The sequence below is a fragment of the Saccopteryx bilineata genome, chromosome 5 (genome assembly GCF_036850765.1).
Source record: "Saccopteryx bilineata isolate mSacBil1 chromosome 5, mSacBil1_pri_phased_curated, whole genome shotgun sequence".
Lineage (NCBI taxonomy): Eukaryota > Metazoa > Chordata > Mammalia > Chiroptera > Emballonuridae > Saccopteryx > Saccopteryx bilineata.
Window position 1 is genome coordinate 225929362 of NC_089494.1, and position 24190 is coordinate 225953551.

Sequence of the window (24190 nt, forward strand, 5' to 3'; positions counted from 1 at the left end):
CCCACACTGAGTGAGGAAGTTGTAGGATCCTCTTGTCTGAGACACAGACCATTTGATTCCAACTTAGGATTGAAAGAAACATTCTATTTGACCCTATTCATTTTTTCTCCAAAAACATCTAATAAAAAATATAAGGTACCATATAAAATGCCTTGAAAATTTTCTTTCTCAACAAATACTATATAAATATGAGCTTGCTTGAAATTAGTAAAAATGTCAACTTGAAAAGGAAATTGTCAGTGCTGGAAATCTCATGGGTATTTTTTATTGAAAGACCATTTTCCTTGAATAAAGAACATTTTACATGAAAACTTTATACAACCAAAATCTCAAAAATAATATTAAAATCACACTAAAGTATTTTCATGGTTAAGTTTCTACTTAACTTTATTGTTGGTAAAAATATTGCAAGACACCTGTAACTCTAGTATTTCTGCTTTAAAATAAGCAATTGAACTAAACTTCACAAGAGACAATGAATATATACTACAATTTGCTGATTAACTGGCTAAAATTATAATAGTAATTTATGTATAAGAAACAATTGCACTTGAAAAATTAAAAAAGTAAACAAAAAACTCTAGTTTTATATATATATCAATATATGTCTATGAACAGAGGTTAATTATCTATGACCTTGCCAGGAGAAGTGTTTGTTTTAATTAAAAAAAAAAAAAAAAAGCTGTGTATTTAACATAGCAATAAGATTTTCTTAAAAGTCTTGAATTTTGTTTTTACAGAATTTCCCCCAGAGCTTGTTGACGAGAAAAGACTGCAACATGACTAAAGCGAAATAACACTTCACTGGTAGTTAGTGCAAATCTGGAGTGATTTTCACATGAAATATTCAACACGTGGCCTTTAGAATTTGTTGGAAGTGCTGTGACTGTGCTTGCTTCAGTATACTCTCTTCTTTTAAAGATTTTGAAGGAAACTTTTTAACTGCAGTATTTCTCCTACTTTGTATGGACTTTGTGGTAGGTGGGCCAGTTCAGAGTGGACTCATCTGCCATTCTTTGTTAATAATCTGATTTCTTTGCTTGTTCCCTGCCATTACTGTGATAGTGCCCAAAGCTGGCAGGACGAAAGAAAAGGTCAATTCAGAAGAATTACTGCAGCACTACAATTCCAGGACTTTAGGCAGAAAAATCCCTATAAAAGTGAGGAAATCATTAAAACTACCAAAGGCCTACGTATTTGAATCAGAAATAAACATCAGTTGGAAAACGTGCAGTGTAATATTGCTTCCCATAGTAATAAAAAATTAAAGTTACATCGATTCTTAACAGTTGGAAGGTCCAGTATATATTAAATCCAACTTGCAAGAGTACAACTATCCAAATGACCACATACGCCAGCTGCTACCATCATTTCTAGAAAGAAAATGCCTTCTATATGGTAAATAACTTTGCTGTTATCCTTTTTTTCCTTTTAAATTTTTTCCCATTGATTTGAGAGAGAGAGAAAGAGAAAGGAAGAGAAAAAGAGAGAAGCATCTACTTGTTCCACTTAGCTGTTCCATTTAGTTACGCACTCATTGGTTGCTTCTCATACATGCCTGACCAGGGATTGAACTCGTGACCTCTGAGCACCAGGATGATGCTCTATTCAGTGAGCAACCCGGCCAGGGACACTGCCATCCTTTCTTTAAGGTAAATGATAGAATAACAGCACAGAAAAACAGCGCATTACCTACTACTGAGCGAGCGTAAAGGAATGATGTATACTAAAAAAATGTGGTTTTGTAGGAAATGAAAAAGGATGTAATCCTCTCCGCACTGGGCAAAAAGATCTGTACTGAGACTCTAGAGTCAGAGCTAAGAAAACGGGACTATGCCAACACCATGAAGTGTGAAGTGAGTAGCAGCAGTGTGTGGGTCTGCTGTGTGTCTGTGTGTCATGTAAAGCAAATTCAGGGAAATAAGTGAATACATGTGGCTTTTAAATTCCCAGGTCCCTTCTTTGTATCACATGTGTATAATAACAAGGCCACTTAAAACTCTGCGATGTTGTTTAAAGGTAGCAAGGTGAATGCTCTAAATTATAAATGCTATTGAATATTTGACTCTAAATATGAATTACTCAATTATGGTACAGAAAGAAACTTCCCACCAGAGGTTCTTAGTACAAAGGCTCCAAATCTGATCTTCCCGTTAACTTTCCCTAAAGATTGAAGGGGATTTTCAGAGATACGCAGTGTCAGCAGCCCCCGGATCTGGTAATAAACAGCTGGTTCGAGGAGGGGGGGTGTTATTATTTTTCCAGTCTCACTTTTGCTTCTTTGGATGAAGTGCATCTCCCCTTCAGAGTTTTAGAAACTAGATTACATTGGAAGCAGTGTACCCAAGGTTCTCAACCTTTGGATATCTCAGAATTCATCTGATGAGTTTTTGCCAGAATACACATTTCTGGCCCTGTCCTCACAATAGGCCTGGGGATGGAGCCTGGACATCTGAACTACAACTGCACCAGATGGGGATTCTCAGACAGAAGGAGAATTTGTAGCTTCTTTTCTTTATCATATTAAATAAAAATGTTCCCTAAGAGCCAAATGGGCCAAATGTTTAACTTATCCTTAGGGAGAGTACCGGTAATAACTGGGACCTAGAGACCACCAGTGTGGTAGAAGTGCGCATGGATTTGCTTTCTGTGTTACAGTTTCAGGTTGGGGAAAATTCATGAAAGCAGACAGGAGCGCAGAGCTGGGAGCGAGACTGTTCCTAGCTATTCGTAGGTACTTGCTACATTCTTATTTCTATCTACATATGATCCTTTCACCATAACTGTAGGAAAAGGCTGAGATCCCCAAACATATGGCCGAGTAAATGTTTTAGTCAAAAGAAATTGGAGTATGGAATCAAGAACCCGTTACAAAGATTGGCAACAGTACATGTTGGATGGTGCATGGGTGTTTCTGTGTGGAGGGCTATGGAAGGGGTGTGGCAGTTTCTCCTGAGGACTTTTAGTCTGGAGATTTTGCTTCACGTGGTCCCTTGGACAGAATCTTCTCTTTAGAACTAGGAGGAGCTCAAGGCACCAGGACCTAGGGTTGTGCAAATACACTCTTTACAAGGAACACCATCAGTTCAGTTTCTAAACATTATTCGAGAGCCTATAAAACATGCTTCTTTTCCCTAGCTTGGTTTCTTTACCTTATATAAAAAATAAATAAATAAAAAGGGCAAGAGAGGAGCCAATAAGTGGGAATAGGAATGGAGAAGAGTCACTCTTTACTTAATAATCTGTGGGCAGTCGCTCCAGGCCTTGGCTTTCCTTTTGGCCAAAGCCAGCCAGGCTGGTTCTGTTGACACGGGGGCAGCGTCGGGGCTGGAAAACCTCTTTGTGACTTCTTTCACCAGCGGTGCTGGGGGAGTCGGATCTGAGATCTCCACTGGATTGCAGTTTGAAGAAAAAGAAGAAAGGTGTAAGTCAGAGCCACATTCTGATTTATCACACATGTGGGATTCAGAAAGGAAACTCAGAAACACTGGGCATCTTCAGTGAGAAGAATGAGGGAAAGGAATCTGTGATCATAAGTGTTACATGCAACATTACAGTGATCACAGCGCAGTCAATTCTCAGTTCAGAGTATTTCTAGAAGTGTTTTATTTTCTGTGCACAGAAGCTATGCCTTCATGATAATAAAACAGCAAAAGGTAGATTTTGTGATTCTAGTCATACAGCCTATCAATTTCTTGAAGAAAAATATCGAGCCGGCTGTTTGAATTTATCAAGCGACTAAGGTTGAAAGTAGCTGCCCCCACCAGACCTGCCCGGCCCTCCCCACTGCGGCCCCAGACCCCGCCGGCTCAGGACGCTCCGCCTTGTCTCACATCTTGTCCTCTGCATCATACCGCTTTCTGTACCACCCCACAAAGGCTTCTAAGGTGAGGGCTCCCATCTTAATTTTGAGTCCAATTTAGTGCCTGTTTCAATGGCCTACACATAGCAGGACTCAGGAAATACTGACAGAGATACAAATACTTCACAAGGAAGTCTTGCTTAATTAACCTGAACCACTCTGAATTGCATAAACCCTTTGGAACGTCTAACAAATCAGGCAGAAAAAGTTGTAATCTCTTTGACTTTGGAGCTTGCACTTTATTTTGAATTAATTCTCTCTGACACACATAATGGATACAACCCTTAGTTCCTATATATTAAAATCAAATGAAATAATACTTATGGAAGAGGTTCTTGCGAAATTGTACAGTGCTCCAAAGTGGTTTTCAAAATATTTTTTCTTCTCACCAAATAGTAAATATAACTTGAATGGTGAGACCTCTTACATTTCCAGAACTCAGCAAGCAGATAACCAAGGCATACAAAAATCCTGGGTCTGGACGCTGCGTGTCCTCCCGAGAACTGAGCTGCCCCATGGGGAAACAGATGCCCTGTTAATGCCCCTAGAGGGAACCTGTTTAGATTCATCCATCCTCCAGGTGATTGTAATAAGCAAATAGTTGGGAACATTATTGGATCATTTTACCTTTTATCAGAATAAAGAATTTTTTTTTAAACAGTGTATGTGTTTTGATGTGTCATGACCATAAAAACAATGCTGTTGATAATTAACATAAAGGACTTTGAGCTGAGTAGCCTTGCTCACTGAGGTCACAGCTGGGTCAGACACATGTCATTTCAAATCGCATCAGTGCAAGGGACCATCCCACTTTGCCTGGAGCAGCTGAGCCACCGGGGTTACTCTTTCAGAAACACAGCTTCTTCTCACCCCAGGTGCAGAGCTCCAGGCAGGGGTTTTCTGATACAGCTGTCACATTTATTTTAACTTTGTAGTGTCAAAGCAAACTGAGTCCACTTTTGAGCTCAGGCTTGATGTCAACCCCTATATGTACACTATACAACCGTGCTTTGTGTTAAGCCTACCAAAACACTGCTCCGTTTCAATTTTACCTAGACTTTGCCCTTTTCCCCAAATCCTGTTATAATCTCTCTTCCTTTGTTTTGAGGTCCCTTTGGTATGTAGTCTCCCTTACTACAGCAAGTTAATCAACCCAGTTCTATTTATTGCACTGTAGGCAGTGGGGCGTTGGAGATGGATCATATCACCTGTTCACTGCTCAGGGATTTAGCAAACCATATTTATAGCCTGACATTGGCCATGGTGGGAATATTTACACAACAGTAAATGGCAAGTACTACATATCAGAGGTCTCTCTACTCCCAGAAGAGCTGATTGTTAAACAGTTACCATCACACCACTGACAGTGGGTATCTGGTGATCTTGAGGAGATGAGCTTTGTCAGTGTCAAAGTTTATAAATGGGGTTGTGAAACAGCCTATGCCTCATGTGCTGTATTATTACACTGGAGGAAGTAAAGCATGCTGTAAGAAGAAACACCTGTAGCCACGGTTAAGTAGAAATGTTCCTGCTCCCACTACCTGTCACAGACGTAGGAAGGGTGTTGGCCTTTTTCAGCTGGTCTCTGCGCTCAAGCCTGGACGCTGCCGTCTCCGCTTTCTTCTCCTCTGGCTGAGCTGGGGGCTTGTGCAGGGAACCGGCTCTGCTGACACTGCTGCTTCCCGGCTGGGGACTGACACTGACCTGCGTGGGCAGAGACAGGCGGGAAAAGTATGTTTTCAACCTAAGCACATGGAAAGACTGACTGCAAGGCACTGGGGCTTCTGCCTGTCAGCCCCTACCTGCTCCCTGACCCCAATCACGAGGCAGCTCAGTACAGATGCCCCTAAAAGGGAACATTACCGTACTTTCCTAGAAAAGCCCATCAAATTAACTATAAAAGCAGGGTCACGGAGGAAGAAGGATATCCCCCCAACTCCCTGCTCTGATACAATCATTTTCACTCTTCTCACATAGCTGCTATACGTGGATCTCTGCTCCTGATTACATCGTGAATTCTGCCAAATCAAGTTACCCTCACAGCGTAGGAAACGGAATCAAATTTCTAACTGAAAATGCTTCCTGGTCTCGCAGCGGTTAATGTTTATTACTCTACCCTTTCTAAACATTCTACGCCACTCCAGCCAGCCCTGCTTGCTTGCTTGCTTCTTTTTTAAAACCCTTGCAGCCACTCAGAAAGAGAGAGCCAAGCTCAGAAAGGCGAAGTTAGAGCTGAAGACCAGGAGACTCACGCTGTCTCTGGAGAGCTTTTCCGCCTGCTTGGCCTCCCTGGCTTGCTTCCTCTCCTCTCGCGTGGCCTGCTGCTCCCGGAAGCCCTTCTGCTTCTGCAGCGCCAGCGTTATCCACAGCGGCTGCGCGGTTTCGGCCTTCTCCGCCACTTTGGACCCATCTAATGAGTGTCTGCTCTGAAGCACCGGCTTTTCTGTGGGGAAAAGAAGACTGATATTGTGATTCAGAGTAAGACAGGTATATTTGGTCTTGGCCTGTTTCTGTCACGGAGCTCCTAAGTGATGACAGCATAAAGGTGCCTCATGTTATGTTAACGAGGCTATTTTGGGACCACACTTAAGGGTGGGGGGCTGGCTGCCCAGTGAACCAGCTATGTGATAAGAGGTTTGGGAGTTTCAGTCCCTCCCTCCACCCTCCCCTCCTGGGAAGGGGAGAGGGCTGAAAGTTGACTCAACTGCCAATGGCCAAAGAAACAGTCAATCGTGCCTATGTAATGAAGTCTCCATAAAAAACTGACAGGAGCCTGACCGGGTGGTGGCGCAGTGGATGGAGCGTCAGACTGGGATGTGGAAGGACCCAGGTTCGAGACCCCGAGGTCGCCAGCTTGAGCGCGGGCTCATCTGGCTTGAGCAAAGAGCTCACCAGCTTGGACCCAGGGTCGCTGGCTCCAGCGGGGGGTTGCTCGGTCTGCTGAAGGCCCGCGGTCAAGGCACATGTGAGAAAGCAATCAATGAACAACTAAGAAGTCGCAACGCGCAACGAGAAACTGATGATTGATGCTTCTCATCTCTCTCCGTTCCTGTCTGTCTGTCCCTGTCTATCTCTGCCTCTGTAAAAACAAACAAACAAACAAACAAAAACAAAACAAACAAAAAAACCCCGACAGGACAGGGTTGGGCCAGCCCCTGGGATGGTGGACATCTGGAGGTGCTGGGAGGGGGGCCACACAGAGGAAGCCGGCACCTCTGCGCCCTGTCCCCTACCTTGTCCGAGGCATCTCTTCCTCTGGCTGTTCCTGGGTCATGTCCTTTTACAATAAACCAGTGAGCTAGTAAGTAAAATGTTTCTGAGTCCTGTGAGCCACTCCAGCAAATTAATTAAATTCAAGGAGGGGGTTTGTGCGAACCTCTGATTTTGACCCGTCGGATGCACCTGGATTTGAAGACTGAGCCTCAACCTGTAGAATCTGACACTATCGAATTGAATCGCAAGACACCCAGCTGGTGTCTGAGAATTGCTTGGTGGTGTGGGAGCCCCTTCTCCCCAACACATACCTTGGGATTGTGATCAGAATTAGTAAAGACAAAAACTGGCTTGCAGTGAAACTCACTGTGCTCTCATCTCAGGACCTGCCCCATAAAACGTGTGTCATGTCAATCAGCCCACTAAACACTCTGTTGTCCCTTTCAAATACAAACTGCTGAAGACGGACTGACTCCACTGGGCAGGAAAGGAATATCGCTGATCCACAGAAAACAAGAGCATTTCTCTTCCCTCGGAATAGAGAAAAATATCTCCAGTGTCATAAAATCCCAGCGTTAAAGGGGACCCAGGCAGTTATTTTGATTCATTTTTCATTGCTTTTTAAATTTTATTTTTGTAATAACTTTCCCCCCCTACAAACAATAACCTGTCTGGAACCCCAAAGTGTCAAAAAGGAAAATGGGGCACTGCTCTGCCTCAAAAGACTGCGGAGGGCAGTGGGGCTCTGGGAAACGCAGTGGGAAACAGTGATTTCGGTTCTTTGGCTCAGTGCCCTCCTTTGATGGATGTGAGTCCATAGGGTCCACAGCCATTAAGTGCCGTGCAGTTCATGTACAAGCTGAAGTTTGAATCTAGGGCTTCTGACCTCCAGTCTGTGCTTCCCTGATGGTGACCGTCTTGTCTACGCAACTGGGAGTAAACACACCTCACAGGTGGGTGGTAGCAGAGGCTGCGCTCTGGAACTGAGCAGACGTGCGTCTGACATTATGTGACCTGAGTAAAGCTGCTTAACCCTCTAAGCTTGAGTTTTCTAATCCATAAAGTGGAGGTGACAATGGCACATGCCTCAGCAGGCTGCCATGAAGATGACAGGGCTCCTGGGTATCAGGAATATTCAGAACAGGGCGCGGCAATAGAAACCACTCTGCACAAGGGACTGTTCTTATTGTGTCTGTGAGACAATGATCCCTTCTTTCCTTTCGGTAAAAAATATGCACATTTAGAGACCAGCATTCTGGTGTTTGAATCCTTTACTATCTTCAAAGGAAAAGAGTTCATTAGAGTCCTGTTCTTTTGAAACCCAGTAGAAGTTTACACTTTTTTTTTTAATTTGGACAGAGACAAAGAAAGAGAGAGAGGGACAGATAGGGACAGACAGACAGGAAGGGAGAGAGATGAGAATCATCAATTCTTTGTTGCGGCACCTTAGTTGTTCATTGATTGCTTTCTCATATGTGCCTTGACCGGGGAGCTACAGCAGAGCAAGTGATCCCTTGCTCAAGCCTGTGACCTTGGGCTTCAAGCTAGCAACCTTGGGCTCAAGCCAGCGACCCTGGAGTCATGTCATCCCACGTTCAAGCCAGCAACCCCTCACTCAAGCTGGGGAGCCTCCGCTCAAGCTGGCGAGCTTGGGGTTTCAAACCTGGGTACTCCGCATCCCAATCCAATGCTCTCTATTCACTGCACCACCGCCTGGTCAGGCAGAAGTTTACACTTTGATCATCCAGACCTCACCAACCAGGGCTCTCTCAGCTGAACTTTACACTGAGAAGAAAGAGCCATAATCAATTCGAATTAGGAATTCAAACACAAGAAAAGGCCAAGTCTGCTTAATATTCCATACCTTTTAGATCTACAGTGCTATACAAAGGAATTCAAATTCATAACAAGCCTTTGGCATTGCAATACACTAATCATCAAAGAAAGATTCAGTTATGATTGAACATGGGAAAGGAAGTATTTAAAAACTGAAACTTCAAAGGCCCTCTGCTTAACCCAAGTCTTACATGTGCTGGGACTAACAGTGACTGAAGGTTCTTTTTTTACTCGAGGGCAGTGTAACACCTGTTTGTAAAATATCTGAAAACTAAATTGCCAAGACCTAAATGATTTCTGTTTAAAGCTAATACGTAAAAGAGAATCCGCGACTAAACTTCTATCTGACCTTGCTTAGAAAGGTCATCAAAGCAACTGGCCAGTTTCCTGCCAGCAACACTGAACGGTGGTTATCACAAGGGTCAAAATATCCTTAAAATAGAATTCCCCCAAATTTATAATTGACTGAAATAACCTGAAAAGACAAATTTCTAGCCAGATTTTAGTTTTCTTAGAACTGTAGTTTGGATAACTCATCCTGGAGATATAGGCCAGGTGTTAAAAAAGATTATAACACACTGTGTAAACCCCACCCTGGGGGTTGCAACTCCCAACCCTGAGGGGTAAAGTGTGGGGCCCCACATTTGGTGACCCAAATTTTAAGACCTCTCTGCCTGAGAGACAGGCCCCCAAACACCTAGCTCTGAAACAAGGGGCCTGTGTCCACGAGACCCACAGGTTACAGGGAGCTGAGGGCCCCTTCGTGATTGGCTGTATCCTTAGGGGCCTGCATGGAGCGTAAAAGAAAAACCACAAACTGAACGTGGGCTCCTCATGGTCAGGACAGACAGAAACCACTAGGGAGAAATAGTGTGGAAGCTGCTAACACGCAGGTCCCAGAACCCAGGCAGCTTGGCCAACAGGATGACAGGGTCTTAGGTAAGGGCAGCAACCAGACCAGGTGTCTCCCGAGGCATAGCTCTTACCTCTGTAACAATCACCTGAACCGAAACAACTAAACAAGAGAAGTAAAAACAATTCCTCCCTAAAACACCTCAGGGGAGAATCTGACCCACACCTGACTTACTGTATAATACAGAAAAGAGAAAGTATCAGATAAAGGTTCCCAGGGGCCCCCAAGCCATCCATGGGCCACAGGACCACGGAGCTGTCCCAAACATCGGGCACAAAGAGACACCAGGGCAGCAAAGAGTAAGGTGGCGCTAAAATTCCTTTGGCGCAGCAGGGATGCATTTGCAGAGCATTGTGCATAAAACGGAGACCAAGCCAGTTCTTCACACAAGGCTCCCCAGGCTGGAGCTGCTGAAAGCCCCCTAACCTCCCACTGTGGCACTGCTACTGCCCAGAGACAGAAGAGCCACTGGTCTAGGAAATCCCAGTCTTTACCACCACTGCCCCTCCCAATGATTAGGGACATCTTCCTAAATTAGGATACTTTATTTCCGCTGGCATCTTTAACTTCTTTCTTTAAAAAAAAAAAGTGAGGAGGGGAGATAGTGAAACAGACTCCTGCAAGTGCCCTGACTGGGATCCACCCAGCAATCCCAGTCTTGGGCTGACGTTCGAATCAACCGAGTTATCTTCAGCACCCGAGCTGATGCTGAACCAATTGAGCCACTGGCTGCGGGAGTGGAAAGGGAGAGAGGGGGGAGGGGGAGAGAAGCCATGGTTGCTTCTCGTATGTGCCCTGACTGGGAATCAAACCCAGGATGTCCATATGCTGGGCCGATGCTCTACCCACTCAGACAACCGGCCAGGGCCAGCTTATTTCTTGTGTTAAGTAAATATCATTAATGGGTATGAGCTGCAGATACACAGCAGTCTGTTAGTATTTTCAAAATGGCAGAGTGGAAAAGTGACGAGAAAAATTTTGAGGTGTCCTAAATTAAATTCGAGTGGGCTGGAGAAGGGGGGAGAGATCTGAGGGAGGCTTGCCAGTTAATGACTGTGGGCAGAAACAAAGGCTGCCTCCATTCCTGAATGAACATGGAAACACTGAGTCAGCATCCAGGTGGCTCCTTCAGCTTTTAACTAGAAGGACTTAGCCAACCGTCCAGATGCCACCACATCTTGCTTAGGCATGAACTTTAGGATTTGTTGCCCCTAGTCAATCCAAAAGTAGCAGATACTCCTTACTAAGGGATTCTGCATCTATCCCAGAACTATCTCTACTTCACCTTTTCAGCTTATCTATAGCCAATGTGAATTCTTTCAAAACCAGCCCTGGCCTGTAGCTCAGTGGATAGAACGTTGGCCCAATGTCCCAGGTTCGATTCCTGGTCAGAACACACAGGAGAAGTGACCATCTGCTTCTCTCCATCTCCATGTCCCCCTTCTCTCCCTCTTCCTTTCCATAGCCAGTGGCTTGATTGGTTCGAGCTTGGTCCCAGGTGCTGCGGATAACTTGGTTGGTCCTAGCACAGCAGCCTCAGGTGCTAAAAATAGCTTAGTACTCGAGCATTGGCCCCCAATGGGGGTTGCTGGGTGGATCCTGGTTGGGATGCATGCCGGAATTGGCCTCACTATCTCCCCTCCTCTCACCTAAAAAGAAAAGTCTTTGAAAACAAGACACATTTGTCCTCTCCACCTAGCCTTGTTGCTGGTGGTTCAGAATGCACGGCCCAGGACCTAGTCCTTCTGGCTAGCATGTGGCTCAATAAACTCTTTCTTTCAGAAAATCTTTGGGCTGCAAAGGCGTTAACAAAAGTAAAAAGCCTCACTAAGACTTATTCCCTCCAGGAATAGCAAATGAGTCTCTCTCTAAGAGAAGTGCTCCAACACCAGCTCCACCGGCTCCTTCCAGCCCCGGGCAGTTCTGTCTTTAGTCGTCATATAGACAATGAGTTGGACAGAAGCAGAGTTTCCCGACCAACAGCTACGTACCTTTCCGCCCGGCCTCAGGTGTTTGGGAAGGCTTCTCTTGTGCGGCTGCAGGCAGAGCTGGGGAAGCAGGCTTCCTCTCTGTTTCCACCTCTTCCTCCTCATCCCTCTTCTGGGCCTTCCTCTCTTCAGGGGGTGCTGGCGAGAGTGCCTGAGGGTCACCACTCTCCTGGCCCTCCTTGCAGGGCTCACTGGGCTCTGGGTCAGGCTTCCCTGGCCGCCGGGCCAGCAGCTCTACCAGGTAGGGCCTGCTCAGCTTGCAGAGTGGGGAGGACGGAGGGGTCTGACCGGCGGGCTTGGGCGCCAGGGCTGGCTTCTGCACCAATGGCACTCTGTTTGCTGCCTTGTGCTCTTGAGCCGGGGTCTGGCTGCTGACCGAGGGGGGCCCGGGCTGGGCTGCAGGAGAGTGGCTGTAAGGGCTTTCAGCAGAGTCCTTCCAGGTGGACGGGGCTTGCTTCCTCTCTGGGGGTAGGGACGGGCCCTGCCTGACAGTCACACCCTCTGTCTCTTTCTCTCCATTTGTGCTCCCTGGTGAAGGCGGCCCCTCATCAGCACTGTCCGCAGTGCTGCTGTTCCTTTTCTTCTTCTTCTGTTCCGTCTGTTGGTCGCAGTGGAAACGCAAGGAATAGTTGGTCCTTCTCAACTTTATTCCAAAAGGTGATGCTTTTTCCTCCCCACCTGGCATCAAGGGGTCTGGCTTTCCTACACCACCAGTGGTCTCGCTGTCCGATGTGGTCACAGGTTCTGCACGGGCCACTGCTTTCTGCAGAGGGTAAGGAAGGCTTGGAACGAGGAAAGATGGAAGGTCTTTGGCAAATTTGCAACCCTCAGTGGTGTCGGCTGGCTCCTGCTGTGCCCCCAGATTCTCTGCAGCCTTCAGGTGCTCGTGACTATCAGCAGCTGGGGGCGGGGGTGCTGCCTCGTCGCCAGCTCCTGGCACGGGTCTTTTTCTCATGTTTTCGGCCTCTGTGTTCTGTTTGGAGGTCTCCGTGCCCCCATCAGAGAATTTCTGCCAGGCAGGCATGATAGAAAACTTTGCATTTACTGGCGGGGTCTTCCGCAGGTTCCCGCGGGAATCACATCGGCCCCTGGGAGGAAGCTCCTCACCAGGCTGAGGCTGGTCTCGCTGACTACGCTGGTCACTGTCTGCATTCTTCAGGATTCTGGACCGAATGGAAGCCCATTCGGCCAGGGCAGCTGCACTACTTGGAGACTCCTGGGGGGCCCTGGCCTTCCCAATGCCTGCCCTGGGGTCTGCGGGAGCTCGGGGCGGGGTCTCCAGGGTGGGGACATCCACGTGCTTCTTTTCTTCTGACAAACCTAGGAGAGACTTGCACGCGGTGTCCTTGATCTGGCTCAGGTTGACAGCGGGGCCGCACAGCTGTGCTCCAGTGACCAGAATGGCCGTGTGGGGGATGCTCAGCGAGGAGGGCAGAGCGTGGGGGGCAGGGCTGGCTTTGGGGGCCTTTGGCTCGTGGGGGGCAGAGGCAAGTCCTGCGTCTTTCACAGGTGTCACTGGGCTCAGGTTGACTTTGGGGAAGAGAATCTGTTTCCCTCCTGATGACACCTGGAAAGTGTAGGGTCTGGGCATGGTCTGCCTCTCATCCACCTCCTGCCACCGCAGCTCCTCCACCTTCCTGTCCGTCTCCGGAGCGGCGCCTTCCCTCCGCCCGGCCGCAGCCGGCACCTCTTGTTTCTGGGGCGCGGCTATGTCAGGTTCTCTCTTTTCCTGACATGCGCCTCCGCCACCTTCTTGCCAGTGAGCGTCGCCCCGCTTTCCCGGCTGTTCTCCCAGCCGCTTGGCCTCTTGGCTCTGCTTCCAGCCAACACTGGGTTCCCCGGCATCTTCCCGTTGCTTCTCGGGTTTCGGGTGTTCTCGTTCTGGGCTCTGTGCACAGGCCCTCTGGGGCGGGCCCCTGTCCTCCGGCTCCTGCTGCCTCTCCTCTCCAGCTCTCGGGGCTTCCAGGGGCTCCCTTCCTGCTCCCTGCTGCTTCTGCGCCTCCACTTCCTCCGGCCTTTGTCTCAGCTCTTCCCGCCTCTGTGCCTTCTCCTCCTCCTCCCGCTGCCTCTGCGCCTCCAGCTCCTGCTGCTGCCTGAGCTCCTCCAGCCTCCGCTTCTCTTCCTCCAGCCTCCGCTTCTCCTCTTCCTCCAGCCTCTTCCTCTCCTCCTCTTCCTCCAGCCTCTTCTTCTCCTCTTCCTCCAGCCTCTTCCTCTCCTCTTCCTCCAACCTCTTCTTCTCCTCTTCCTCCAGCCTCTTCCTTTCCTCCTCTTCCTCCAGCATCTTCCTCTCCTCTTCCTCCAGCCTCTTCCTCTCTTCCTCCAGCTTCCGCTTCCTCTCCTCTTCCTCCAGCTTCCGCTTCCTCTCCTCTTCCTCCAGCTTCCGCTTCCTCTCTTCCTCCAGCTTCCGCTTCCTCTCTTCCTCCAGCTTCCGCTTCCTCCCCTCTTCCTCCAGCCGCTGCTCCTCGGCTTCCTGCCTCTGCTCCTCCGGCCCCTCCAGCCCGCCGAGTTCCTTCAGTTCCTTTTCCTCGCTGTCCCGCTGCGGCTTCCCGGGCCCCTGCCTGCCCCGCATCTGCCGCTCTCCCGGCCGCGCCAGGTTCTGCGGACGTTCAGCCTCCTCCCCTGGACGCTTCTGCTCTTCAGCCTCCTGGGCCCTTCCTCCCTCTGGCTCCGTCTGCTCCTGGCCTTGGCCGCCATGCTCCTCCAGCCTCCTCCTCTCCTCTGCGCCCTGCCTCTTTCCTGCCTCTAGCTGTGGTTCTCTCTCCTCGCCCTCCTCTTCCTCTCCTTCCTCCTCCAAGAGCTCCTGCCTTCTGTTCTCCTCCCACAGCCGCCTCTCCAGAGCCTGGAGCCTCTGCTCTTCCAGGCGTCTCCTCTCGGCTGCTTCAGCCTTCTGCCGTCTGCACTTGGCCTCCAGTTCTCGCCAGTATTCTTCCTGGCGTCTCTTCTCTTCCTCCGAGTCCAGCGGCTCTGGCTCCTCCTCGTGACACAGTGGCTTGTCTTCTCCAGGGTGTCCGTTCTGGTCCAGGGACAGCTGATGCAGAAGGCCGCCTTGTTCACTCAGTCGAGCCTAACGTTGACAAAGGAAACAGAATTAGCCTCCTCCTTCCGCACAGGCGACAGTCACCCATCCTAGTCACAACAGAGGTGGCTCTTCATCTCAGAAGAAGCAGCACTTCTCCTGGTTTGGGGTAAACTTTGAAATGCCCTTGCGTACCCTCCGAGAGCCCTGGGCCCTGGCTGCCCTGCTGCCCTGGGACTGCGGCAAGAGGGCGCCCTTTGCTTTTCCAGACACAGGTCCAGGAACTCAGCCGAGCCCCCTGCCCTTTTAGGTGACTCTTGAGGGTCTCCACTGCTTTTTTTCTCACTTAACAGTAGGACATCTCTTTTGTTACTGCGCAGAGTTGTTTCTCTTTTCTTGGGGGGGGGGGCGTCAAAACTTGGTCATTTTCTCCACGGGTTAACCATGATTTCACTAGGCTAGGCTCCAGGTGCTGTTAGGACAGGGGTGTTTTTTATTCTGTGCTATCGCTAGTGCCTAGACCAGTGTCTGGTGTGTATACAGCGGGTGCTCACTAAAATGTGTTCAGTGAGAAAAATAAAAAAGAAGGGGCAGTTCTCAGTACAGAGGTAGGTAAACTCGGGCTGCGGCACCGAGAGGAAACTGTGGGGTGGAGGGAAGGACTTCATGTTTGCTCTCTAGTCCCTTTATTCCTCGTTCTCCAATTCCCTTAATATGAACAATCGCAGGAAAAGCGAGTCCAGCATTAGAAAGAAGAAAATTAGATTTACACTTCATGTATGTCCCCTGAACCTTGTGCCTTAGAAGTCCACTTTAATTAAATGGAAGAACCTTTTGCTGAAGCCACGCCGAGGAAGGCTGGGCCACCTTGCTACTGCATGGCAAACGCAGTTTCCGGATCCCCTGAAAAGGCAGCCTCTCTCTTTGTGATCCACCGCTCCCCAGCCCCCATCACACCCCCAGAGGCCGTGTGAGAAAGGAGGAGGGAACGTAAATGGGCCTGCTTACCCACAGACACTGCGGCACACTCGGGCCCCAGGGGGGGAGACCCAGCCCCCTTACAGGCCCCTCGCACCACCACCCCACGTGGCAGAGTTACTGCCCGGCATGCAAGGGCAGCTGTCCCGTCTCCCAGGATGGGCTCCACATACCCCGGCAAGTCCAAGCCGCCTGTGCTTCTTTGACACCCTCTGGTTTTTTGGCTTGACGGACAGTTTGTGCTTGGCGGCACTGTTGTCCAGGCGAGCGATGGCCAGGGGGATAGCGTCTAGGTTGACACTTTCGATGGTGCCAGCAGAAGACAAGTGCCTTTTTGGCCGAGACGGTTTAGATGGAGCTACCTATGGTGGAGATTAAAAATATACAGTCAGTTCGGATCAGAAAGCAACCTGCGGGGAACCCGAAGGGGAAGTGCTCTCTGGTGCCCGCGCCTTGCCCAGCCTGGTCCTGGGAAGGCCGGTGAGCAGAGAAGGCTCGCCGGTGTAAGTAATGAGCACTGCTTTTGGCATTAGGAGACAGGGCACTGGTGACTTATTCTGCCAATGTTATTTGCATTAACTCGTAATGGTTACTGAACCTTTCAGGGACTAATCTTCCTACTCTGAACAATATGGAGATTAGATCAGGGTTGACAAAACTTGAACCCTGCCTGCAGCCTGTTTTGGTACAGCCTTGCTGGCACACGACACGCCCATCGTCACTGTCCCTGGCTACTCTCCTGCTACAAAGGAGAACAGAATGGATTGTCTCAAGGTTGGACCTTCTGGCCACAAAGCCTAAAATAAGCAGTAGTTTGCTGAGCCTTGGACAAGCTCATCTCTATACAAAGAACTCTAAGAGCACGCCCACTACCTCTGACACCGGTGAACATACCCCCTCACTGCCTAGCAGGACTGTGTCTTTTTGATCTTCATATCAGCGCCCCTTATGCCCAAGTGGCAAAACTCGTTTGGCCAGTGCTCAATACATATTTGTTGAAGGAATGAAGGGACAATCGTATAACATCTCTGATTAGGGCAGGACATTTCTAACCCACAAAAATGTTTTAGCAGCGTTGCTCCAAAGTCACAGATTGCCAAGTGTCCTGAGAAGCTAAAGGGAGGAGTGGAAACGTGGCCCACGCCAGGGCAGAGGGCAGTTCTTTGGAGGACACACCGTGGCACCTGCTTGCCTGCCGTCTGTAATACAGACGTGATCACTTAAGCACCCCAACCTCAGCCAAACTGTACAGATTCAGGGAGGTTGGAGAGACCTTAGCTCAGCCTGAACCCAGAGGCCACCGTGAGTCAGATGTAAGAAGCCACACCTGTAACCATAGAGCGTGGACAGGTAGGCAGCCAAGGAAGAGCTTGTGGCCGCACTGCACACCACCCTGGCGGGCAGCAGAGGGCGCTCACAGCCCAATGCATCTGACTGAGCTCTGCGTGCAGCATCAGTGGGTTTAACCAAGGGCTCTGCTTTTTGCAATGACCTTGCATATGTATGTACGCAAGAAAGCTGAAGCACCGAGCTCACTCCAAGAGCAAGAGGGATGCTCAGTAAATAGTAATTTATGACTAGAAGCACAGAAGTAAGGAAAAATAATTCCAGCCTTTGGTCCCCTAGCATTTATTTATTTACAGTTGTCTTCATAATACATATCAAATTCCAAACTACTGTTGAAAAGGGAGAGATTAAACATTTATTTCCATCACCTAACAGACACATGAGTGGAAGGAGCTCAAGCCAAACGCGACAGATTTAAGACACAGATGAGCACTAGAAGCTGAGGTTTAAACGCAATGCTTGGTTTCTACTCCTTCCAGCTGGGCCTCCTCATTGTCTGGGGTGGCCCTGTCTTGGGCCATCTCCTTCAGAAAAGCTGGGGACATACTCTACTCACGGTGCTGTCTGGCAGACCCCGGGGGGACCCCTGGACCTCTGTGCAGGTGAAAAGCCCTCATGAGAGTGGACTGGCCTCCACGGGGTCCCCTAGACTCCTGCCGGTGAAGACCGAGGTTTCAGTCTTCACCTGCACACAGAAAAGTTAAAAGGCAAGAACACGTACTATATTGGCAGAGAAATGGTAGATAGGGTTCTTTTGGGGGCCTCTCTAAACAGAATGAGACTTTTTTCCTATAAGACTTGAGTACCTTCAGGAACGTCGTTTGCAAGAAAAGAGTCTTGAAATACACGATACGTTTAGGAAAACTAACAATGTCTATCTAGTCCTCCAAATGCAGGCATGCTGGGAAGATGGCTCATTTTCAGAGCAGGATTCCGTTCCAGCAATTGCATTGCCGTGGAAACAGACACTCCAATATCTACCAGTCGTTGCATTTTGAAGAAATTTAAAGTAATGGTTGAAGGCAGCGTTGATAAATGGGAACATGAGACAAATTTGTAAAAAAAAAAGGGGGGGTAATAAGGAAGCTAAATATCTAAATTTAAATCCCATTACCTTCTCTTCCATCTCACTTCTGGCTCCGGGCAGATTCAGAGGACTCGGGGAACTTGGTGTGTCACTAGACTGCAAAGGTAAAGACAACACGTAAGTCACACACCAGAACAAGCAGTTCTGGGCACCTAAGGAGACAGCGGGTAAGCCTGGAAAGGGCCGCCCCTCCTCCACACAGGGTGCAGCTGGCTTCAAAGGGCCAGCAGGAGTCACGGTGGGGGCCCTGCGAGTGGCCAGATGCCACAGGCACTCCTCAGGCACAGGGTGTGCACTGCCCTCCCCCAAATGTGACCCACTTCCCATCTGGTGCTCTCCACGCTCAGTCTCGCTGTCCTCCCTCCTGCCCAGACAACCTGGGTGCTGACCTACAGCCCCCTTCCCTGGGAAGCAGGCCCCCAGCCTTAGAGCTTCTGCTTTGCTAACTGCCTTCCACTCCCCTCACCTGCCAAACCTCTGGCCTCGGAGCCAGACCTCTTCTCCAGGAGAAAAGAAGGCCAACCACCAATGCCCCATGCAAAGGACTGAGCTGAGAGGTTGAGTGCCAGAAGAGGCAAAACAACTCAGGAAAGAAGGAAGGGAAAGAAAAAGGCTGAAGATCCACCCCGCCCCCCGTCCTGCCCTGGGAACCCCGCACCACGTCACCGCCACCTTCCTGATGGCCCGCTACACCCTCTGTTGCATCGCCAACATTTACAAAAGGGCCTTCCTGTCCCAGGGCGGCAATGCCAGCTCGCCCTCCCTCAGTCTGTTTTCTGCACCACATTTAGAAGCATCTTCAGAAAACACAAATCAGATTATGTCACCACCCCACTTCCGATTGCTCAGAGGCTTCTTATAACGTCCAGAGTAGAATCCACCCACTTCCCATGGTCTCCACGATGGGCCCCTACACCACACTCTCCCCTCCCGCCATCCGTCCCCCATGGTCCAGTGGGCCACCCTGACCCGCTCCTCCTTCAGGAAGCACAGTCCCTTCTCCGGCCCAGGCCTTGCTCCTCCCTCTGCCTAGAACACACCCCATCCCCAGGTCTGCCCAGGGCAGCCCTGACCTCATCGTTCCACCTCTCCCCAGTAAGTCGCATACTCTTCCATCACCCGGCTTTATTTTCTGGGTGACATCTTTCCTGATCTGAAATTATTGACCTATTTATTGACTTATATGTCATCTGTCCTCCTCATCTTGTTCGTCTCTGTGACACCCACAGCTGGGGTAGCGGCCGGCTGAACAAATGAGCCTTCTCTCCCAGGCCGCCGTAACCTGTAAGTATGAGTTTATCAGTAACAGTGAAGTTGCTTGTCCTTGGGAAACCGCTGCCTCCAGGCCGATGGCCCAGCTGCTGCACTGGAGTGGTCGGAGGGGGAGGGACGGCCCCTCCCTGCGTCATCCGCCACCCACAGGTGTGAGTGCTGCGTGTCATCAGGGCAGGCCTGGGCAGAGACGGGCAACAGGTAGGGGCAGTCCTGGCCCTTCCTTCCCCTCTGCGCTCTGCATACCACTCACCCTTTATTCCTACCCTTAGGACATGGTAGCCATAACAAGCATGGCTGCTTGGAGGGGTGGCATGCCCATTTTATTTTTTTTATTTTTTTATTTTTTTATTTTTATTTTTTTTCATTTTTCTGAAGCTGGAAACAGGGAGAGACAGTCAGACAGACTCCCGCATGCGCCCGACCGGGATCCACCCGGCACGCCCACCAGGGGGCGACGCTCTGCCCACCAGGGGGCGATGCTCTGCCCATCCTGGGCGTCGCCATGTTGCGACCCTCCTGGGTGTCGCCATATTGCGACCAGAGCCACTCTAGCGCCTGGGGCAGAGGCCACAGAGCCATCCCCAGCGCCCGGGCCATCTTTTGCTCCAATGGAGCCTTGGCTGCGGGAGGGGAAGAGAGAGACAGAGAGGAAGGCGCGGCGGAGGGGTGGAGAAGCAAATGGGCGCTTCTCCTATGTGCCCTGGCCGGGAATCGAACCCGGGTCCTCCGCACGCTAGGCCGACGCTCTACCGCTGAGCCAACCGGCCAGGGCGGCATGCCCATTTTAATAGCACTCAAGGTAATTCCAGGCGCCTTGGCAGGCAGAGCACAGAGTGCGTTAGGACGGAAGATTCGGTGCCTCGCCTGGGGAACTCCTACTCCAGCTACAGGTCGGGCCTTTCCTCCTGTTGCCATGAGCACTGACGTGTCTTCTGCTGCTGGAAGGGCTCTCGTGTTAGGATATGCTCATAGTGTTGTTTTGTGTTGTTTTTAGTGTCAAAAGGCCAATTAAAGAGAGGACAGTGCTGGACCACTGTGACTTTCCACACTAAGTAGACTTCAGCTGGTCTGTGTAATATGTTATGTCTTGTTGACCCACTTCTTTCTTTTCTTATTTCCCTTTAAATAAGTCCAATCTAACAAATAATTACTCTGTGCTACTAAGTAATCACTAGCAAAGTCTGGGGCAGGGGTACAGAGATGTGTAAGATCCAGTTTTGTCCTCAAGGAATTCAGCGTTTAGAGATGGAGAGAAAACAGTGAGGTGGGCAGAGGAACAGGTGGGCTTCGGGTGTGTAAGAAGAGCTAAGGACGCACAGCGAAGGCATGGAGGAGACAGTCCATCCTGGGAGTGAGGCCGGGTAAGCTTTCCCAGGAGAGGTGGGCCAACCGGAGTCTCAAAGGGTAAGGGGAAGACACTGGGAAGAGCATGTGCAAATGGCCTGTCTCCTCTCTCTCCCTCACCTCCAGGGTGGTCCCACTGCAGATCTTGTCCATGAAGTAATCTCCAGGCCTGAGCTACTCATCAGAAAAGCTCCTCCCACTGCTTCCCCTGCACTGCAGACCCAAGGTCACTGGCTGCCCCTGTCCACTGCCCAACGCCCTCCGGGCTTACTCGCAATCACGCCATCGCCTGGAGGAGCCTTACTCTGTTCTCGGTGTCTGAGAGGATGATGTCCTGTTGAGTCACAGCTTCCATGGGACTGGTCAGGAACAGCTCCTCCTCTAAGCTAGCCTCTCCACTGTCTGCCTTCTTCATGGGATTGGCATGGGGTGGTGGCTGCCCAAACTTGAGGTTCTTGCCCAACTGTCGCTGGAGAGAAACAAGAAAAAGACGTTCTGAAGCAGTGAAGCGGATCAGAGTACCCACAGCCGGGTTCTCCTGCATGCCCAGTGGGCGCCGAGGCATACTCTGCACGCAGCTGCTCTGCAGACAGCGTGCTGCCTCCCCCCGCCCCCGCCCCCGCCCCCGCCCGGCAGTCCTGGAGGGAGCGGGCGTGCTTCCCAACTTCGTCCTTTCCCTTCCCCACCTCTGAGCTGTAGCTTTTCCGTCCAGCCACCTCTTTCCTGGAGATGGCACTTTTCCAGGGGGTAGAAGGACCCATTTCTGAATCCAAAGTTGGGATATATGTCATGACAAAAAATTTTCTGATTGACCTCTAAATTAATTTATATAAAAGTCTTTTAAAAGTATAAAAATTGTATAGAAAATACTACATGGAATGCAGGAACCACTGGGGGAAAGTAGGCCCTTGTGACTGCTGCAACAAGAGAAATCTCAGGCCTCCTTTGGACACATTCCCCCGAATGTTGATGCTTCAACTGCCCTCCCCACCAGCCCCAGGCTTGACTCTCGTGTTCTGGTCACAGGGGGCTCCAAAGCCACGGTGAAGAAGGCCCAGGGCCAGCACGCTCTCCATGATCAGTGCTGAAACCAGGGAAGGGAGAGAATGCTGTCCTGCCGCCAGGACCTCCTCTTTGCCTTGCTGTCACTGCCCACTGTGAACGAGGGGACAGAAGCCACCATGTGGGGAAGGGACAAGATGTAGGCAGCAGAAAAGCACCAAGGGGGGGCTGCTACCCGCAGATGGTATCTAACAGGCCAGGGAAAAGGGATGGAAAAACAGGGGTTAGAAATTAGGAAGGAAGTAGTATTTGGAATTAGAGAAAAGCCAGACCGGAAAAGGAAATATATTTGCTAAAGAAAACTGTATGAATACAATAGCTAAAGACGGGGCAAAATATTTAGAGGGCTGCGGCAGAGCGAATGAGCGGCATTCAGGCAGAAAATGAGTATGCCATCGTCATCTGAAAGACCACTGAACTGGGTGCCTGTACAAGTACTGAGTGTCTGACCTGCAGCACGGTTTCTCTACCTCAGCGCTATGGACCTTTGGGGCCAGATAATTCTTTGTTGTGGGAGCTGTCCTGTGCATGACAGGATGTTTGGCAGCACCCATGTCCTCTGGACACTAGATGACAGGAGCAATCCCTCTTCCCCCTGTGGAGACAACCAAACTTTTCCCAATGTCCCGTGGGGGGTAAAAGCACCTCCCGCTGAGAACCGCTGCTCTGGACTGGGGTACTTGGTTTTGATAGTCCTTTTATACCTCAAACAAAGAAAGAGTACATTATCTGACATTTATCTTTAACAGAGCTAATAGTTAACCCCACAGAATTGCAATGCACTCTAGCAAGTATATAGTCCAAACCATCACTTTGCAAAAAGAAAATTCAGAGGTCCAGTAGGGAGAGGTGACTGGCCCAAGCTTAAGGAAAGAATGAGTGACCCCAGAGGAATTTGAATTTAGGTCTTCTAAAACCACACTGTTATTTCATTGCACTGTATTGCAATGCATTGCACTGTATTTTCATTGCATTGCATTGTTCTTGTAAATCTGACATCACATTTCCTTCTTATGGGGCCAGGAATAAAAACATGATGCAGTATTTTTATACCTTACTGAAGATTTCCTAGCCAAGAACCCTTCAAGGGAAACGTCCCTTCTCCCTCAGAACTCAGGTACCAAATCCACCCGCCCGCCATGTCCAGCTCCCCCTCAGCCTTGCATGGTGGACGGTGAAACTGCAGAGACATGAAAGAGATGAGCCGAAGACTCTCCCCCCACACCCCTAGCACCCCAGCATGCCAATCAGGAGCACAGAAAGACAAGGACTTGTATTTGATCTGCTGGTATTTCAGCCTGAGCCTGGCTCTCCCGACACCACAGGGAAGGCGCACATATGGAAAGCCTGAAGTCAGCCAATGAAGTACAGCTGCGCAGCCTGGAAGGGTTGCAGGGAAGAGACGGCTGAGAAAGGCTGTCTTCTAAACACGAGTTTAGCAGGAAGCAGCAGTTAGTATCTACTCGAAGCAGACCAATAGCAGGCATGGTTAGAAGAGCTGACGGAGTTAGACAGGGGGACACGGTGTAAGAAAGTCACTCTGCTGCCCTGCGGGGAAGGGACAGGAGCCTGGGCGGACCAGTGAGAGCGGCTCCTGTGTGGGACTCCCAGCCCAGCCTTGGGTTTACCAGCTCCCCCTCCTCGGGAGGTGCTGGCTGAGAGCTGGAACTGCTCTAAATCCCGAGAAGAGACCTGCGGGGGTCAGGCTCTGCCGTCTACTAACGCTCCGGAGTGACTAAACGAGGGGGCTTCTACTGCTTACAGGGGAAAGAATAGATCTGCAATGAGCTTCCAGGGAGAACCTGGCCTACCATTATAATGCCACTGAGTTAGGGCAGGAGTCCCCAAACTACGGCCCGCGGGCCACATGCGGCCCCCTGAGGCCATTTATCCGGTCCCCGCCGCACTTCTGGAAGGGGCACCTCTTTCATTAGTGGTCATCTGCATCCTGTGCTCCTGGAGTCCTGTATGTGGCGGCATCACTCACGTACAGTACTACTTCCAGTGACGCGGGATGCACGCGTCACGGCTCCGGAAGCGCGTCATATCACTTGTTACGGCTAGCAGTGACAAATATGGAACCGGACATGGGCCATTTTATTAGCCAAAAGCAGGCCCATAGTTCCCATTGAAATACTGGTCAGTTTGTTGATTTAAATTTATTTATTTATTTTTTTAGAGAAGAGAGGAGGAGAGAGAGAGAGAGAGAGAGAGAAGAGACAGAGAGAGAGAAGGGGGGAGGAGCTGGAAGCATCAACTCCCATATGTG

The 24190-nt window shown here is 49.8% G+C and overlaps 1 protein-coding gene across 5 annotated transcripts in view; it reads right to left on the reverse strand.

The window, feature by feature from the left end:
- Nucleotides 1-257: 257 nt before the first annotated feature.
- Nucleotides 258-24190, reverse strand: part of CRACD (capping protein inhibiting regulator of actin dynamics) — a 277681-nt gene continuing 253748 nt past the window's right edge. For 3 of the 5 annotated variants that reach the window (XM_066279320.1, XM_066279321.1, XM_066279322.1), the window contains 7 exons: nt 21164-21328; nt 18268-18336; nt 15980-16168; nt 11816-14876; nt 6115-6305; nt 5404-5566; nt 258-3391 (listed from right to left, as the gene is read on the reverse strand). In XM_066279320.1, coding sequence (XP_066135417.1) covers nt 3231-3391; nt 5404-5566; nt 6115-6305; nt 11816-14876; nt 15980-16168; nt 18268-18336; nt 21164-21328 — 3999 coding nt within the window. In that variant the 3' untranslated portion in view covers nt 258-3230. The remainder of the gene's footprint in view (nt 3392-5403; nt 5567-6114; nt 6306-11815; nt 14877-15979; nt 16169-18267; nt 18337-21163; nt 21329-24190) is intronic. The other 2 variants (XM_066279323.1, XM_066279325.1) reach the window with 2 other exon arrangements.